The sequence below is a fragment of the Erythrolamprus reginae genome, chromosome 1 (genome assembly GCF_031021105.1).
Source record: "Erythrolamprus reginae isolate rEryReg1 chromosome 1, rEryReg1.hap1, whole genome shotgun sequence".
Classification (NCBI taxonomy): domain Eukaryota; kingdom Metazoa; phylum Chordata; class Lepidosauria; order Squamata; family Dipsadidae; genus Erythrolamprus; species Erythrolamprus reginae.
The window spans coordinates 357843714-357862389 of NC_091950.1; the positions used below are offsets into that span (position 1 = coordinate 357843714).

Genomic DNA, 18676 nt, shown 5'->3' on the forward strand with positions numbered 1-18676 from the left:
AAATTATCTTACGCCAGTTCCTTTCCAACCTTGGCTAGGAAAAAAAAACCATAAGCAGTGAATTTCTTCCCAACTGTTCTATAGTAAATAGGAGTACAGATTCAACAGATTGGAATGCTATTTCACCTAATTAAGAAATTAGACCAGGTAAAACAGAATCACAAAAACACCAAAAAATCCATAAACTTATTGGGCACAAGCATGTGGATGAGAAAACTCACTGAATTACTTACATCAGTTTTAAATTCAAAATCTAGTTGCGCTTATTTGAAATTCTTACTCTCTATTTAGGTAGTTCTCCATGGCATCCTCTGGAGAGGATAGGATGAGTAGCTCTAGTCCTCCAGCTCTATAATTGGGTTATAATTAGTGTTGGGCGAACCCAGCGAAGTTCGGGTTCAGCGAACTCACCCAAACAGCAGCGTCCTTTTCTGTAAAAATAAATTCCCCACCTCCTTTTGCTTTCTTTTATTTTTACAGAAAAGAATGCGGCAGCAGCGCTGCAAGCAAAAGTAGGTGGGGAATCCCACGATGGGATTCCGGAGGCGGGGCTTAGATGTCACGGAGACTACTTCCTGGCCGGACGAAACGGGGAGGAAAGAGTCTCCGTGACGTCAAAGCCCTGCCCCCGGAATCCCATCGTGGGATTTCCCACCTCCTTTTGCTTGCAGCGCCGCAAGCAAAAGAAGGTGGGGAATCCCACGATGGGATTCCCACTCTCCTCCCGGACGGCGGTGTTTCGCGGTGTTCGAGCGAACGCCGAACCCAAACTTTTAAAAAGGTTCGGGTTCGGCATGCCGAACACTGCAAAGTTCGGCACGAACCCAAACTTTGCAAGTTCAGTTCGCCCAACACTAGTTGTAATATTTAGGACCGCCTCCCTGCCAATGGTCCTGAAGGGATGGCTTGGCTGGGTGAATTTCCTATCCCTGACCCTGAAAGGGGACCTGTCTTGGTGTCTGTTGGCCCTCTGGGTGTTCAACCTCTGGGACTGGGGGCCCCAAGGAAAGAGTTGGGCCGAAAGGGCTGCCGACAAAAGAATTGGGTGGAATGCCTGTCTGCCCTTCTTTGGACTCTGGGCAATACATTGTTAAGCTTAAAAGGGAAAAATCCAGCTTCAGTTGATCTTGAAAATCCTTTGTATCAAAATATATATTTGGATCCAAATGCTTTAACTTTTAAAATACATTTACTAAGCATGATAAAATGAATTTTTTTTGTTTACATTTCCAACTTAAGTTTGAAGTGCTATATGTTTTCTGCTCTGTGATTTCTAACGACTGTGGAAATAAATATTTGGCTCTAGAACAGTAACTTCTCTCATGAAACATTTTATGCTGGGACCGAGTGACTTAATGTTTGCCTTTTCATAGGAGGATCCCTCTTCTGGGCAAGTTGAGTCTTATTGATATGGAAACCCAGATTCCTCCGTAAGGCTTTCCTTTTAAAAGAATTAAGCAAACATGAGTCAAAGCAAAGAAACACTTTAGTAAAGGGGAATCCAACAGGGCTTTCTGCCAACAAAGAACAAAAAAGCCAAAGTACAGCACTCCTGGCATTCTTCTTGGAAACCCACATGTTGGTATAGGAAGATGCCTTTAGCACTTTTGACAGTAAATTGGCTGAAGCTACAAGTCTGGATAATGATGAAGGAAAAGAAGCTGCTGAAATTATTTCACTCCTTTACTTATCTTCTTGAGCATGTCATAGCTGCTCCTAAGTTTTTCCATGGCCAGAAGGTGTGTTCACAATAGTTTGTTACAGAAATTTAGATAAACATGCATAGATTACATATGATTTTGCGATGATGGAAAAACAGCAAATGGCAGTGTGCCAAGAATTATAAAGTTCCAATATAAGAGAATAATTATTCAAAATTATATGCATGGCATGTATTGTATTGTATTGTGAAATTATCATGTTCTTAATTATAAATAATTTAAAATTTTTAAAGTATGTCATGTGTGTACAGGATAGTTCCTTCCACTGTGTCAGATTTCAGATGTAATTGCTTTAGGCATAATGGCCAATATTGTTCCTTTTATATGTCTTAGATTATTCTGTCCTCTGTTCGACATTTCAGTGTGGACTTTGACTATGATACTTGGCCGCTTAGAGTTAAAATCCTTGATGTTGTCTTGTTTATTCTATTAACCACTTTGCCCATTGTTTTTTGTTTGCATATTTCTTCCTAGACAGTTTACTCTGCCTTCTGGTTTCGAGATAAGAAACACCTCGGCCTTAATTTAGCCACATGTTCCATTTGTGCAAATTGTGGGAAACTATTTTTCTTCAGGAAGGACTGAGGCTTTCCTCTGTTTTCTAAGTGGCGCTTGGCTGATGTAGCTAGCTAATGTTTCTCCTCTTTTGGGGGGAGAAAATTCTTCTTCGTAAAAGATAATAACAAGACTACCTTATTTAGGGACTCCTTCAGCCTGAAAATATTTTGCAAGAGAAAAAGGACAGTAAAGGTACTTCTTGTGTAATTAATATAAAGCTTTGTCTGGTCTTAGCTAATATTGGGTCTCTGCTTTCTGCTGCCATGGATATTTCCTAGCAGTAGAATGGTGCAACTTTGCTCTAGCTGGGTTTGGAAAATAAGTGGGCAACCCTTGTTTTTCACTGCTCCTTTCATTTAGTGGGCTCCGCGCATTTCTCCGTACTGAAGGAGCGGGTCCAGCAGTCACATGGGTTGCTCATGTCCAATCCGGTGGAACTGAGCCTAGTATTAAAAAAGCTTGCCGGATCCGCCCCTTCCCCAGAATTCGCTCAGTTCGCATATCCTGCGGTTGTATTGTGATAGCTCGTTCAACATTCTAACACCTTCCCTTCGATCTTTCCTTCAAAAAGTAGTAAGATTTATTGTCTTTATTCATTTACTTGCACTAATTGCGCCAGCCGTTTAAAAGAAAAAAAGAAAAAAATAAAGCGGCTCGGCTTTTTTCCTTGGGAGAAGTTGCGGTTTCGTTTTTCCCCGGCGGTTTTTGCCGGTTACGATTCCTGCGGCCGCTTGTGGATTCTTCTAATCCTTTGGCCTGGAGGTCCTGGTGCAAGTATTTATATATTGAATTATTGATTATTTATTGTATACAAAATATTTAAGGGCTTAAGAAATACCTCCTGCGGAGTGAGACGCCTTCCAGTCTCCTGGACTTAGTCGATCGCTTCCCCTTTAAGTATTTACGGGGCGATTTTTTCGGCGCGAAGGCCTTCGCGCCCTTTTTAAATCTAGGCCTCTCGTGTTGGCCTCCTGCCAGCCCCGTAGGCCTCAGTCCACCGCGTGGATCCCGGAGCGGGCCTTGGGGGTCCCAGGCTAAATTCTCCACCGGCTAAGCCTCCAACCAGAGTGCCTTGGTTTACTTAATTACAAAGTTTAGGGAGGCTGGCCCCGCTGGATTTGGGGGCACGAACTCTGGGTTTGCCCAGATTGTCCTCAAGTTTCAGCAGCTTCGAGGCCTCGAAGCAGGATCCATTCCTCTTGGGAAGTCTTTGAAATTCTTCTCCTTATTATTCAGTTATTGGCTCAGCCTTGTCTTCTGTTAATTGTCAGACTATGGCTACTTTTCCCAAGAGAGGCACAACTAAAGGTCCCAGAGAGGCCAGGCCTACAGGCGATGAAATTACTAGTATCCCCCAGGCCTCTTCCTCCTCTTCTCCAGGGGCCCGCCCCTCGACCAAGGTCACCAGGGCCGAGAAGAGAAGGGACCTAGCCCTACAAAAAATCCATGACAAATCAGCAAAACGTTTGAAAGTGCAGGCCCAAGTAATCAGTAGTCAAGACCCCCCAGAGGCTTCTAGTCTACCTCCTTCTGGGGTCCCTGTGTTATCTCTGGATGAGCCAAACCTAGACAGACCCCAACCTAACCTATGGGGCATAGGTCCAGAGGAACCAGATATTATTGAAGATTCCCCCCAGCCAGGATCATCCCAGGCCTTTAGGAATTCTTCTGCCATTTCTGCTGATATTTCCAGTTTACCTCCTGAGTTCCAGTCTATATTTGCTGTGCTGTCCAAAGCCATTGATGCCAAACTCTCCACCATCAATGAGCCTCCCTTACCTCTTCCTCCTTCTCGCTCCTCCCGCCCCTTGGGTTCTTCCCCAGCGGTCAGAGCTCCTATTCAGGATGATTCAGATTCCTCCCAGGATGAATATGAGGATATAGAGGATGATGAGGATGCTTTTCAGGGCTTATCAGATGATGAGGAATCCCAAATAAAGGTTCCTCCTCCAATTACTATTTTTCCCTCTCAATTATTCAAATCTCTCCTCCTCAAAGCTAGAATTTCTACGGGATTAGCGGCCCAGGAGAAACAATCCTCCACTTCCACTGATCCCCCAGAGGAGAATTTACCTTACTTCACAGAGGAACAGGAGGATAACGAGGTAATTCCTATGCCTAAATTGTTTAAAGATGCCTTACTCAAACAGTGGGAATTTCCAGCCTCTGGCCTTAATCCCTCCACCAAGGATAGAAAGTTGTACAAACTTTCCTCTTCCTATGAAGAGCTTCTATCCTTTCCCAAACCAGATGAACCTGTCAAGATTCTTCACTCGGCAGCGGCTGTGCCAGGCGAGGCGGAGGAAGTCCTCCGCCCAGAGGACAAGCGCATTGAGCAAATGCTCAAAAGAGGATTCACCGCTGATTCCTGGGCCATTAAAAGTTCTGCAGCGGCTTCCTTTTTCTCCAGAGCCACGCTGCTGTGGCTTCGCCAACTTCAACAGCATATTCCTCCCGATGACTTGAGAGGTCAACAAGACTTCAACAAGGTCTTTGCAGCTGCTCAGTACGTGGCTGATGCCACCTTGCAATCTACTAGGTTTTCTGCTAAGTCTATTGCAGCTTCTACAACGGCAAGAAGACTCCTATGGATTCGCCCTTGGCAAGCGGGAGTTCGCCAAAAGTGGCAGTTATCCCAGGGCCCCTTAAAGCGCGACCTTCTCTTCGGTGACCTTCTGGATCCACTCCTCACGGAGACCACGGACAAGAAGAAAGTTTTGGGTCCAACCACAAAAAAGGCTTCCAAAACGCAGTCCTTTCGTCGCCCAGGGCGCCAGCAAGATCAAGCGGCTTCCTATCAGAGATCTCCAGGTCAGTATTCCCCCCGCTTTCGTTCCCAAGGTAGGAACTCCAGGGGTAGAGGGTTTCGCTTCCAAAGGGGAGCTTCCTCTAACAGGGCTTCAAAAAAACCTAGATGGTAATCTTACCTCCATTCCCATAGGGGGTCGCCTAGCTCTTTTCGCCTCTAATTGGCGTCTCACCTCCAAGGACCCTTGGGTCATTGACACTGTTCAATCAGGCCTTCTTTTAGAATTTATTTCTCCTCCCCCTAAACGTTTTATTTCCTGCCCTTCTCCCAGGTCATCCTCAGATTGTAACCGTATGGAGGAGGCCATTTCTCATCTATTGTCCATCAGAGCCATTCAACCGGTCCCTTCCGATCAGAAGGGCCTAGGTTTTTACTCCATCCTATTTATGGTTCCAAAGTCCTCCGGAGGTTGGAGAGCTATTTTGGATTTAAAGAAACTAAACCTATTCATCAAATATAGGAAGTTTAAGATGCACTCCTTGTCTTCTATTTTGGCCGCCATTCATTCGGGAGATTTCATGGTCTCCTTAGACCTCACTGAGGCCTACCTTCACATTCCTATAGCCAAATGCCACAGAAAATTTTTACGTTTTTCCTTTCAAGGCAGGCATTTCCAGTATAGGGCGATGCCATTTGGCCTTTCCTCGGCCCCTCGAGTCTTTACAAAGCTCTTGGGGTCCCTGGCGGCCTATATCCGGGCGTCTCCCATCCACATTTTATGTTATCTTGATGATATTTTGATTCATGGGAACTCCCTAGAGAGAGTGAAAACAGACCTTTCGGTCACCATGTCAGTCCTTCAGGACCATGGATTTTCCATCAACTTTGATAAAAGTCACCTCCAACCTTCCACATCCATTTCTCACCTGGGATCCATTATTGATTCAGAATCCTCCCAGGTTTTTCTCTCTCCCGAGAGAAAACTCAGTATAGTGGAGTTAATTTCTAACATTTTATCTAATGCTTCAGTATCCATAGTTACTCTATCTTCCCTTTTGGGGAAGATGGTGTCATGCATAGGCATCATTCCCTGGGCTCGCCTTCATGCTAGGGAACTCCAGTGGCTCCTGTTGCCTTTTCAGAGATCGGGGCACAGCAACTCAAATCGACGCATTGTCATCCCACTGAGTGTTCGCAGATCCTTCAAGTGGTGGAAGTCTCCGGCCATGGACAAAGGATCCCCGTTCAGGTGCCCGGATCAATTTGTCATCACCACAGATGCCAGTCTATCGGGATGGGGCGCCCACGCCCAGGGGATGATAGCCCAGGGCACGTGGTCCCCGGAGGAAGCTTCCAGGCCAATCAATTGGCTAGAGTTAAGAGCCGTTTCCCTGGCTCTGAAGCATTTCTCTCCTCGCATCCCCAACCGGCACGTTCTCATTCTCACCGACAACATTGCCACAAAAAGCCATATCTGCAGACAGGGAGGCACGAGATCCAAGGCTCTCATGAGGGAGGCCCTCAAGTTGGGCCTTTGGGCGGAAAAACATCTGCAGTTGCTCCTAGCCGATCACATCTCGGGGAGTCTCAACGTCCAGGCGGATTGGCTATCCCGAGCAACGATAGACCCAGGAGAGTGGAACCTCCATCAAGACCTGTTCCATCAAATCACCCTCAGATTCGGCCTACCAATTCTGGATCTCTTCGCGACCAATGCGAACGCCCAACTCCCTCGCTTCTATTCCAGATTTCCATCCCCGGGAGCGGAAGCAATCAATGCCCTCCGGAGTCCATGGCCTCCAGGCCTACTCTACGCATTTCCTCCAATTCCAATCCTCCCGGACGTGATTCACAAGGTCCTCACCGAGAGGGCCCGAGTAATCATAATCGCTCCTCATTGGCCCCGCCGGCCCTGGTTCGCGGATCTCCAACAGCTGTCCGTCCAGGACCCTTGGCGACTCCCCGTTTCGGGGGATATGCTGCGGCAGGGGGCCTCTTTCCATCCAGACCCGGAGTGGTTCCACCTCACCGCCTGGCTGTTATCAGGAGAGATCTAGAACTGCGTGGTCATGACCCCGATTCAGTGGAGGTCATTTTAAAGGCCAGAAGGGGTTCGACCAATCGAATCTACGACCACACGTGGTCCAAGTTTCACCAGTGGTGTCTACAGGAAGGTCTCTCCCCTCTGTGCATCCCCATACACAGAATTATTTCCTTCCTTATGCAAGGCTTCCATAAAGGACTTTCCACCAGCACCCTCCGGCGTCATCTGGCAGCCATTTCATCTGTCCTAGGGGGTCCCCGCAGACAGCCTCTCCGATCCTTCCCTGAAGTTCAGGAATTCCTCAAGGGCATGGCCAATCTCAGACCTTCCAAGGTCCACAGGTATCCTTCCTGGGATTTGCCACGGGTTCTCCATTCCCTCACGCAGGCACCATACGAACCCCTAAAATCGGCGTCCCTCAGGTACCTATCCTTTAAGGTAGCATTCCTGGTGGCTATTACCTCTGCCCGACGCATTTCGGAGCTGGCTGCCCTCTCAATCAGGCAGGACCTTTGTCAATTCCATCAGGACAAGGTAGTCTTGCGACTGGACCCCACCTTCTTACCCAAGGTCAGTTCCATGTTCCACAGATCTCAGGATATTGTCCTACCTTCCTTCTGCCTCCAACGAGACCATCCCTTGGCAATTAGATGGCACACCCTGGATCTCACCAGAGCGCTGAGAATATATATCCAACGCACAGGACCCTTTCGGAGGTCAGAAGCACTCTTTGTAGCCTATCATCCCAGAGTCATGGGGGCCAAAGTGTCTTCAACAGTAATAGGCCGTTGGGTCAGAGGGACTATATCTAAGGCCTATGAGTCGGCCTCCCTCTCAGTTCCAAGGAACATCACAGCGCATTCCACCAGGAGCGCAGCCACCTCGGCCGCTTGGGCGACTCAAGCCCCGTTGGAGGAGGTCTGCAAAGCAGCCACTTGGGCCTCGCCAAATTCCTTCATCAGGCACTACAAAATTGATTCTTACGCTTCAGCGGACGCTGCCTTCGGCAGAAGGGTACTCCAATCCGTTATCTCACACGATAGCAAGCTAATCCCACCCTAGGGACCATCTATTGGGTATGTCCCATGTGACTGCTGGACCCGCTCCTTCAGTACGGAGAATAGGCGTTGATTGCTTACCTGAATGCCTCTTCTCGTACGGTGAGCGGGTACAGCAGTCACTTCCCGCCCTTATATGTGTCTTCTTTACCTTTCTATATCTTTCTTCCTCTAACAATGAGAGTTGAACACTAAAGAGCTTCACAACTGAGCCTAGTCTATGGATTCGCGAATTCTGGGGAAGGGGCGGATCCGGCAAGCTTTTTTAATACTAGGCTCAGTTCCACCGGATTGGACATGAGCAACCCATGTGACTGCTGTACCCGCTCACCGTACGAGAAGAGGCGTTCAGGTAAGCAATCAACGCCTAATCTGCATGTGGGAGACGTAATAATAATGATGATGTGATCAAAGGTGGGACTGCATTTGGTGCAGTGTTTGCTTAATGTGACATTTAAGTCCAAACTTAATAAATAAAGCAGATCTCTTTCTTGGAAAAACGGGTTTCTTAAATCTGAGCATAGGAAAAACAAAAGATCAGTTATGTGTGGGGAATGGAAAGAGTGAGGTTTTTTTTAAAGTTTAGATATCTTCCTTTACGTACTTTTCAAATACTGTATATCTTTCTTTTTCCTCTATTGGGTATGTACGTAACAAGTATGATGGTGGGAATTGCAAGCAAATCGTGAAAGTGCGAACATCTGAACGAGTCTTTTAAGAAGATTGGCTTATCTCGAATTGTTAAGTTGATGTTTTCTTCAATATAGGTGCCTGGTTGAGCTTGTTCTGCCACCAAGATCTCACTATTCATATTTAGCCAGAGTTTTAAAACTGGGTATTTGCTTTAATTTATTTTCTTTTTTTCTTTTAGAGCAAATCATGGCGGAAAATCAAGAACATGGTGCATTGGTCCCCTTTCGTTATGTCCTTTAAGAAGAAATATCCCTGGATCCAATTAGCAGGGCATGCAGGTATTACAGATCACATTGTGCTGTTTCCCTCTCAAAGGGGAACTTAATTTAGTGAAAGGAAAATGTTTGGAAAGTCTCTTGGGGAAGTTAAGATAATTAGCTAGTCCCAACATCAATTACTTCTGTAAATTGAATTGTAAGTACGGTGGTACCTCTACCTAAGAACGCCACTACTTAAGAACTTTTCTAGATAAGAACCGGATGTTCAAGATTGTTTTGCCTCTTATCAAGAACCATTTTCTACTTAAGAACCCAAGCCCGGAAAAAAGTGAAGGAAAGGCACTGGCTACAGAGTGAGTGAGCGAGAGGAGAGGAGAGGGGAGCCTTCAGCACAGGAAGGAAGAGAAAGCAGGGAGCAGCAGCAGCAGCAGCAGCTGCCTTTTAGTCAAAGGAGCGTGAAGTTCCCCCCTCTCGCCCGCCTAGGTTTCTCTGTCTGGCACAGTGTATGGGAGGCAGCCTCGTGCCGGGTGCTCCTCCTCGCCACTCAGAGTCCATCTTTTTTTTTTTAAGCCTTAAAGTTTTGGATTTTTTTGATTCCCCTCACCTCACCTTCTTCCTTCAGCAGCGACTGTCCTCCTCCTCTTCTTCCTCCTCCTCCTCCTCCCACCCAAATTCCGAGCTTTTATTTCTTTCTTAATGGGTTTGCAGGCATTGTTTGCTTTTATATTAATTCCTATGGGAAAAATTGCTTCTACTTACAAACTTTTCTACTTAAGAACCTGGTCAGGGAACAAATTAAGTTCTTAAGTAGAGGTACCACTGTACTTATATTTTTCTCCTGCTGTTTTATCATAATAATGTCATGTTAATGTCAGTACAATAGGTTGTTCTAAAATTTCTGATTTGTTTTAGACATAGTAGAGCAGGCACATGAGGAAATCAGTAATGCCCAAGAAATTCATCGTTCTGACTTTAAAAACTATATTAATTAAATTATTACAAGACACCAGCTTCTAGCATAATTTTAAATAATAATGATTTATTAAATTTATATGCTACCCAACTCCTAGTTACTCTGGGATTTTTGAGATCGTTTTTGCTTAAGGAAAAGGACTCTATCTTATATATAAACATTCCTTGAAAATAAAAATAATGTGGCTGCAATTTCGTGTTTGTCTGGAAATGTGTCACCTGCTATGAAAAATGACAAAAATAAATTGGGGGCTAGAAGAAATCATGAGACTCATTCTTGGGAAATACTTTTGAAACAAGCCATGACAACCATTTTATAAGTATGCATAACTTCCTATGACAGCTGCTTTGTGTGATCCTCCGTGATTTTCTGTTAACATTCCAGTTGTGCTCAACAACTCCAAAATGTTGCTTAACTCTGAATTATGTCTGAAAATGTCATGCTACTTGAAATATTTGACATAGGAACTAATATATTGTATCCTCCCTTTGTCCTATTATATTAACATTTGGGCACAAAGCAAGCCTAAGTTTCTGCTGAAGACAACTCCATCTGAATTTCTTATAAAACAAATCTTCTGTGTTTCTTTGGGGGGAAAATAGCATTCTCCGTACTGAAGGAGCGGGTCCAACAGTCACATGGGTTGCTCATGTCCAATCCGGTGGAACTGAGCCTAGTGTTAAAAAAGCTTGCTGGATCCGCCCCTTCCCCAGAATTCGCTCAGTTCGCATATCCTGCGGTTGTATTGTGATAGCTCGTTCAACATTCTAACACCTTCCCTTCGATCTTTCCTTCAAAAGTAGTAAGAATTGTTTATCCTTATTTGTTTACTTGCACTAATAGCACCAGCCGTTTGTGGCTCGGCTTTTTTCCTTTGGGAGAAGTTGCGGTTTCGTTTTCCCCCGGCTGTTTTGCCGTTTACGATCCCCGCTGCCGCTTGTGGATTCCTTTAATCCTTTGGCCTGGAGGTTTTGGTGCAAGTATTGATTCATTGATTTATTTATAGTGCTATTGTTAAAGGGCTTAAGAAATACCTCCTGCGGAGTGAGACGCTTGTTTCTAGTCTCCTGGACTTAGTCGATCGCTTCCCCTTTAAGATTTCTATTACGGAGCGATTTTTTCGGCGCGAAGGCCTTCGCGCCCTTTTTTAAATTTTAGGCCTCTCGTGTTGGCCTTCTGCCAGCCGCGTAGGCCTCAGTCCACCGCTTGGATCCCGGAGTGGGCTTTGGGACGCTCAGGCTTAATTCTCCACCGGCTAAGCCTCCAACCAGAGTGCCTTGGTTACTTTAATTAAAGTTTAGGGAGGCTGGCCACGCTGTATTTGGGGACACGAACTCTGGGTTTGCCCAGATTGCCCTCAAGTCTCAGCAGCTCCGAGGCCTAGGAGCAGGATCCATTCCTCTTGGGAAGTCTTTGAAATTCTTCTCCCTAATTATTCAGTTATTTGGCTCAGCCTTGTCTTCTGTTAATTGTCAGACTATGGCTACTTTTCCCAAGAGAGGCACCACTCAAGGTCCCAGAGAGGCCAGGCCTACAGGCGATGAGATTACCAGTATCCCCCAGGCCTCGACCTCCTCTTCTTCAGGGGCCCGCCCCTCGACCAAAGTCACCAGGGCTGAGAAGAGAAGGGACCTAGCCCTACAAAAAATCCATGACAAATCAGCAAAGCGTTTGAAAGTACAGGCCCAAGTACTCAGTAGTCATGACCCCCCAGAGGCTTCTAATCTGCCTTCTTCTGGGGTCACTGTGTTATCTCTGGATGAGCCAAACCTAGACAGACCCCAACCTAACCTATGGGGAGTAGGTCCAGAGGAACCAGATATTATTGAAGATTCCCCCCAGCCAGGATCCTCCCAGGCCTTCAGGGATTCTTCTGCCATTCCTACTGATATTTCTAGTTTACCTCCTGAATTCCAATCTATTTTTTCTGTGTTATCCAAGGCCATTGATGCTAAACTCTCTGCCATCAATGCGCTTCCCTTACCTGCTCCACCTCCTCGTCCCTCCCGCCCCTTGGGTTCTTCCCCAACGGTTAGAGCTCCTATTCAGGATGAATCAGATTCCTCTCAGGATGAATATGAGGATATGGAGGAGGATGAGGATCCCTTTCAAGGCCTCTCAGATGATGAGGAATCCCAAATAAAGGTTCCTTCTCCAATTACTATTTTTCCCTCTCAATTGTTCAAATCTCTCCTCCTCAAAGCTAGAATTTCTACGGGATTGGCGGCCCAGGAGAAACAGGCCTCCACATCCACTGATCCCCCGGAGGAGAATTTACCTTACTTCACAGAGGAACAGGAGGATAACGAGGTAATTCCTATGCCTAAATTGTTTAAAGATGCCTTACTTAAGCAGTGGGATTTCCCAGCCTCTGGGCTTAATCCCACAACCAAGGACAAAAAGTTGTACAAACTCTCCTCTTCCTATGAGGAGCTCCTATCCTTTCCTAAACCGGATGAACCTGTCAAGATCCTTCACTCGGCGGCTGCTGTGCCAGGCGAAGCAGAGGAAGTCCTCCGCCCAGAGGACAAGCGGATTGAACAGATGCTCAAAAGAGGATTCACCGCAGATTCCTGGGCCATTAAAAGTTCTGCAGCGGCTTCCTTTTTCTCCAGAGCCATGCTTCTGTGGCTTCGCCAACTTCAACAGCATATTCCTCCCGATGACTTGAGAGGTCAACAAGACTTCAACAAGGTATTTGCAGCTGCTCAGTACGTGGCTGATGCCACTTTACAATCTACTAGATTTTCTGCTAAGTCTATTGCAGCTTCTACAACGGCAAGAAGACTCCTATGGCTTCGCCCTTGGCAAGCAGGAGTACGTCAGAAGTGGCAGTTATCTCTGGGACCCTTAAAGCGCGACCTTCTTTTCGGGGATCTTCTGGATCCACTCCTCACGGAAACCACGGACAAGAAGAAAGTATTGGGTCCAACCACCAAAAAGGCCTCCAAAACGCAGCCCTTTCGTCGCCCAGGGCGTCAACAAGATCAAGCGGCTTCCTATCAGAGATCTCCAGGTCAGTATTCCCCCCGCTTTCGTTCCCAAGGTAGGAACTCCAGGGGCAGAGGTTTTCGCTTCCAAAGGGGAGCGTCCTCTAACAGGGCTTCAAAAAAACCTAGATGGTAGTTTTTCCTCGATTCCCATAGGTGGCCGCCTAGCCTATTTCGCCTCTAATTGGCGTCTCACCTCCAAGGACCCCTGGGTCATTGACACTGTTCAAACAGGCCTTCTTTTAGAATTTACTTCTCCCCCCCCTAAACGTTTTATTTCCTGCCCTTCTCCCAGGTCCTCCTCAGATTGTAACCGTATGGAGGAGGCCATTTCCCACTTATTGTCCATCAGAGCCATTCAACCGGTTCCCCCCGGTCAGAAGGGCCTAGGTTTTTATTCCATCCTATTTATGGTTCCAAAATCCTCCGGAGGTTGGAGAGCTATTTTGGATTTAAAGAAGCTGAACCTATTCATCAAATATAGGAAGTTTAAGATGCACTCCTTATCATCCATTTTGGCCGCCATCCACCCGGGAGATTTCATGGTCTCTTTAGACCTCACTGAGGCCTACCTCCATATTCCTATAGCCAAATGCCACAGAAAATTTTTACGTTTCTCTTTTCAGGGCAGGCATTTCCAGTATAGGGCGATGCCATTTGGCCTTTCCTCGGCCCCTCGGGTCTTTACAAAGCTCTTGGGGTCCCTGGCGGCCTATATCCGGGCGTCTCCCATCCACATCTTATGTTACCTTGATGATATTTTAGTTCATGGGAACTCCCTAGAGAAAGTGAAAACAGACCTTTCTGTCACCATGTCAGTTCTACAGGACCATGGATTTTCCATCAACTTTGACAAAAGTCATCTCCAACCTTCCACATCCATTTTACACCTGGGATCCGTTATTAATTCAGAATCCTCCCAGGTCTTTCTCTCTCCTGAGAGAAAAATCAGTATAGGGGAGTTAATTTCATGCATTTTATCTCAACCTTCAGTTTCCATAGTAACCCTGTCTTCCCTTTTGGGGAAGATGGTGTCATGCATAGGCATCATTCCCTGGGCTCGCCTTCATGCTAGGGAACTACAGTGGCTCCTATTACCCTTTCAGAGATCGGGGCACAGCAACTCAAGTCGTCGCATTGCCATCCCACCAATTGTTCGCAGATCCTTCAAGTGGTGGAAGTCTCCGGCCATGGACAAAGGATCCCCGTTCAGGTGCCCGGATCAATTTGTCATCACCACAGATGCCAGTCTATCGGGATGGGGCGCCCACGCCCAGGGGATGATAGCCCAGGGCACGTGGTCCCCGGAGGAAGCTTCCAAGCCAATCAATTGGCTAGAGTTAAGAGCCGTATCCCTGGCTCTGAAGCATTTCTCTCCTCGCATTGCCAACCGGCACGTTCTCATTCTCACCGACAACATTGCCACAAAAAGCCATATCTGCAGACAGGGAGGCACGAGATCCAAGGCCCTCATGAGGGAGGCCCTCAAGTTAGGCCTTTGGGCGGAAAAACATCTTCGGTCGCTCCTAGCCGACCACATCTCGGGGAGCCTCAACGTCCAGGCGGATTGGCTATCTCGAGCAACGATAGACCCAGGAGAGTGGAATCTCCATCAAGACCTGTTCCATCAAATCAGCCTCAGATTCGGCCTACCGGTTCTGGATCTCTTCGCGACCAATGCGAACGCCCAACTCCCTCGCTTTTTTTCCAGATTTCCATTCCCGGGAGCGGAAGCAATCAATGCCCTCCGGAGCCCATGGCCTCCAGGCCTACTTTACGCATTCCCTCCAATTCCAATTCTCCCGGACGTGATTCACAAGGTCCTCACCGAGAGGGCCCGAGTAATCCTAATCGCCCCTCATTGGCCCCGCCGGCCCTGGTTCGCGGATCTCCAACAGCTGTCCGTCCAGGACCCTTGGCGACTCCCCGTTTCGGGGGATATGCTGCGGCAGGGGGCCTCATTCCATCCAGACCCGGAGTGGTTCCACCTCACCGCCTGGCTGTTATCAGGAGAGACTTAGAACTGCGTGGCCACGACCCCGATACAGTGGAGGTCATTTTAAAGGCCAGAAGGGGTTCGACCAATCGAATCTACGACCATACGTGGTCCAAGTTTCACCAGTGGTGTCTACAGGAAGGCCTCTCTCCCCTGTGCATCCCCATACACAGGATCATTTCCTTCCTTATGCAGGGTTTCCATCAAGGACTTTCCACCAGCACCCTCCGGCGTCATCTGGCGGCCATTTCCTCTGTCCTAGCGGGGCCCCGCAGACAGCCTCTCCGTTCCTTTCCAGAAGTTCAGGAATTCCTCAAGGGTATAGCCATCCTCAGACCTTCCAAGGTCCACAGGTATCCATCCTGGGATTTGCCACGGGTTCTCCATTCCCTCACGCAGGCACCATACGAACCCCTAAAATCGGCGTCCCTCAGGTACCTATCCTTTAAAGTAGCATTCCTGGTGGCTATTACCTCTGCCCGACGCATTTCGGAGCTGGCTGCCCTCTCAATCAGGCAGGTCCTCTGCCAATTTCATCAGGACAAGGTAGTATTGCGACTGGACCCCACCTTCTTACCCAAGGTCAGTTCCATGTTCCACAGAGCCCAGGATATTGTCTTACCTTCCTTCTGTCTCCAACGGGACCATCCCTTGGCAATTAGATGGCACACCCTGGATCTCATTAGAGCGCTGAGGATCTATATCCAACGCACAGGACCTTTTCGGAGGTCAGAAGCACTTTTTATAGCCTATCACCCCAGAGTCATGGGTACCAAAGTGTCTTCAACAGTGATTGGCCGTTGGATCAGAGGGACTATATCTAAGGCCTACGAGTCGGCCTCCCTTTCAGTTCCAAGGAACATCACAGCGCATTCCACCAGGAGCGCAGCCACCTCGGCCGCTTGGGCGACTCAAGCCCCGTTGGAGGAGGTCTGCAAAGCAGCCACTTGGGCCTCGCCAAATTCCTTCATCAGGCACTACAAGATTGACTCTTACGCTTCAGCGGACGCTGCCTTCGGCAGAAGGGTACTCCAATCCGTTATCTCTCACGATAGCAATCTAATCCCACCCTAGGGACCATCTATTGGGTATGTCCCATGTGACTGCTGGACCCGCTCCTTCAGTACGGAGAATAGGCGTTGATTGCTTACCTGAACGCCTCTTCTCGTACGGTGAGCGGGTACAGCAGTCACTTCCCGGCCTTGTATGTGTCTTCTTTACCTTCCTATAACCTTTCTTCCTCTAACAATGAGAGTTGAACACTACAGAGCTTCACAGCTGAGCCTAGTCTATGGATTCGCGAATTCTGGGGAAGGGGCGGATCCAGCAAGCTTTTTTAACACTAGGCTCAGTTCCACCGGATTGGACATGAGCAACCCATGTGACTGCTGTACCCGCTCACCGTACGAGAAGAGGCGTTCAGGTAAGCAATCAACGCCTATTCTAACAGTATTCAGAGTGAACCATACAGTACAGAGATAGGTATCAAACTGGCGGCCTTTGGGCTGGATGCATCACGCACAGGCCACGCCCACCCCAGCTCCACAAATGGGGGGAAAGTTACAAAACGTCATGATACAGCAATGTGTTACTCCCAATTTGACACCCATGCTATAAGCCCTTCCCCATAATGAGAATATCCTATAGAGAATTGTAAAGTTGTTTTTGTAAGAAAAGCAATATTGCTAGTTTCCTATGCAGTTTTTTAGATGTTAGACTTCCCTCTAATTTCCATCTGTTACTATGTGATAGGAGTCAGAGTTCCTAGTTATCTCCCCAAGCAGCTCTGAGTTATATTATTAAAATAGGGGTGGAGCACCTTTGGCATGTGAGTCTCTAAGTTTTGCATATTAAGACCAAAGCTCTTGTGGAAGAGCTTTTCCCTTCCACAAAGTTCTGTCTACAGCAACAAAGTGAAGATGTCATAAGAAAAGATTTTCTCCTCCCTGTCTCTATCAGCAGTATTCTGTGCACAATTCATTGAGAGAAAAGGAAATACAGTGGTACCTCGTGATACGAACCCCTCATGATACAAACATTTCGAGATACAAACCAGGGGTTTGGAAATTTTTTGCCTCTTCATACGGACTTTTTTCGACTTACGAACCCACCGCAGATCGCAAAAAGGCGCTCTGCTGGGGGCCGCCGCCCAGCTGTCACCTTTTAAAACAGCCGGGGGGCTTCTCGGCGTTCTCCTGAACCTGAACTTTTTGGGTTCGGGTTCGGGAGGCCGCCGAGAAGTGCTGCCGCCCGGCGGAGCACAGTTTTTGCAATCGGCAGCGGCGTTTTCGACCGATCTGGAGGCTGAAACGGAGGTGGGGAATTCCATGGGCGGAGCTTTGACGTCATGAAGACGTCCTTCCTGGTCGGCCGAAAGGTGGCCTCCAGGAAGGACGTCTTCGTGACGTCAAAGCTCCGCCCATGGAATTCCCTATTGGGATTCCCCACCTCCGTTTCAGCCTCCAGATCGGCCGAAAACACCGCTGCCGATTGCAAAAACGGCACTCTGCTGGGCGGCAGCGCCTAGCTGTAACCTTCTGAAAATTTCGGGTTTGGGAGAATGCCGAGAAGCCCCCCGGCTGTTTTAAAAGGTGACAGCCGGGTGGTGGTGCCCAACGGAGCGCTTTTACATTGCTTCCTATGGGAAACATTGTTTTGGGTTACAAACTTTTCGCCTTATGAACCTCCTTCCAGAACCAATTAGGTTCATAAGACGAGATATTACTGTACAGGCTAGATTGCTGTCCTCTGTGGGAGAGGGGTTCTTTTACTGGTGATGCCACAGAAGGCATTCTGGGAGGTTACTTGGCCCTTCAGTCAAAACTTTAAAAAGAGTAAATATTCTCACTCCTGCACTAAAGGGTAGGTAATGAGCGTGTGCTATTTTGCCTTCTAACATTCCTGATGCAATGGAGTTGCACCGCCACTCAGGGAAAATGGCATGATCTGACATGAACAGGGGTGTGCCCTAAATCTAGTTGAACTGTAGTGGATATAGCTTTCTATTTACCTTTCCTTTTTATTCACACATAGAGGATTGATCAAAACAAAACAATGAGGAACCCAGAAATGCTTTAAAAAGTGTCATGGAGTAATTTATTGACACCCCCCCCCCCTACCCCTTTTATCCTTTATACAAATTCCTTCGCAACTTTTAGATAACTTTTAGTACAAAAAGCAGGAAAAGAGCTGTGTTTTGACCGGAAAGAAAGTCAGTTATATAATAGCACAGTATTTGTCTGTGTGAGATTAGCAACATTCTCTTCTATAGTCATTCAACTTGCATATGAGATGCATATATTTCATGTGTCAATAACATGGACATGATGTAAATAAATAAGGCAATCATGTGGGGTTCGGCTTCATGGTCATAGGAGGGTAGCCTTAGGTCAGTTCTCCTTGTACGTAAGAGAGTCTATTGAAACACTTTTATTCACCATTAGGATGTGAGGCTTTTTCAGTCTCATTTCCCACATTAACCTGGGGTGTGTGTGTGGATAAACCATTTGAACCTAACCTATCCTGCTGCCGGTTTGCTTCCTCCTACAGTGCGTGGGCATGCACAGTGCAATTTTTTTTAAAAAAAGTCCGTTTCTCCCCCCCCCCCCCCCCCCAAAAAAAAAGCTGAAAACAAGATGGCAATGATTCTGTAGTGCCGGAAACTCAGCTTCTGTAC

The 18676-nt window shown here is 47.2% G+C and overlaps 1 protein-coding gene across 1 annotated transcript in view; it reads left to right on the top strand.

The window, feature by feature from the left end:
* ITPKB (inositol-trisphosphate 3-kinase B) overlaps positions 1 to 18676 on the top strand; it is a 103640-nt gene that overhangs the window by 70683 nt on the left and 14281 nt on the right. Inside the window, exon 3 of the mRNA XM_070734320.1 lies at positions 9002 to 9101. Coding sequence (XP_070590421.1) covers positions 9002 to 9101 — 100 coding nt within the window. The remainder of the gene's footprint in view (positions 1 to 9001; positions 9102 to 18676) is intronic.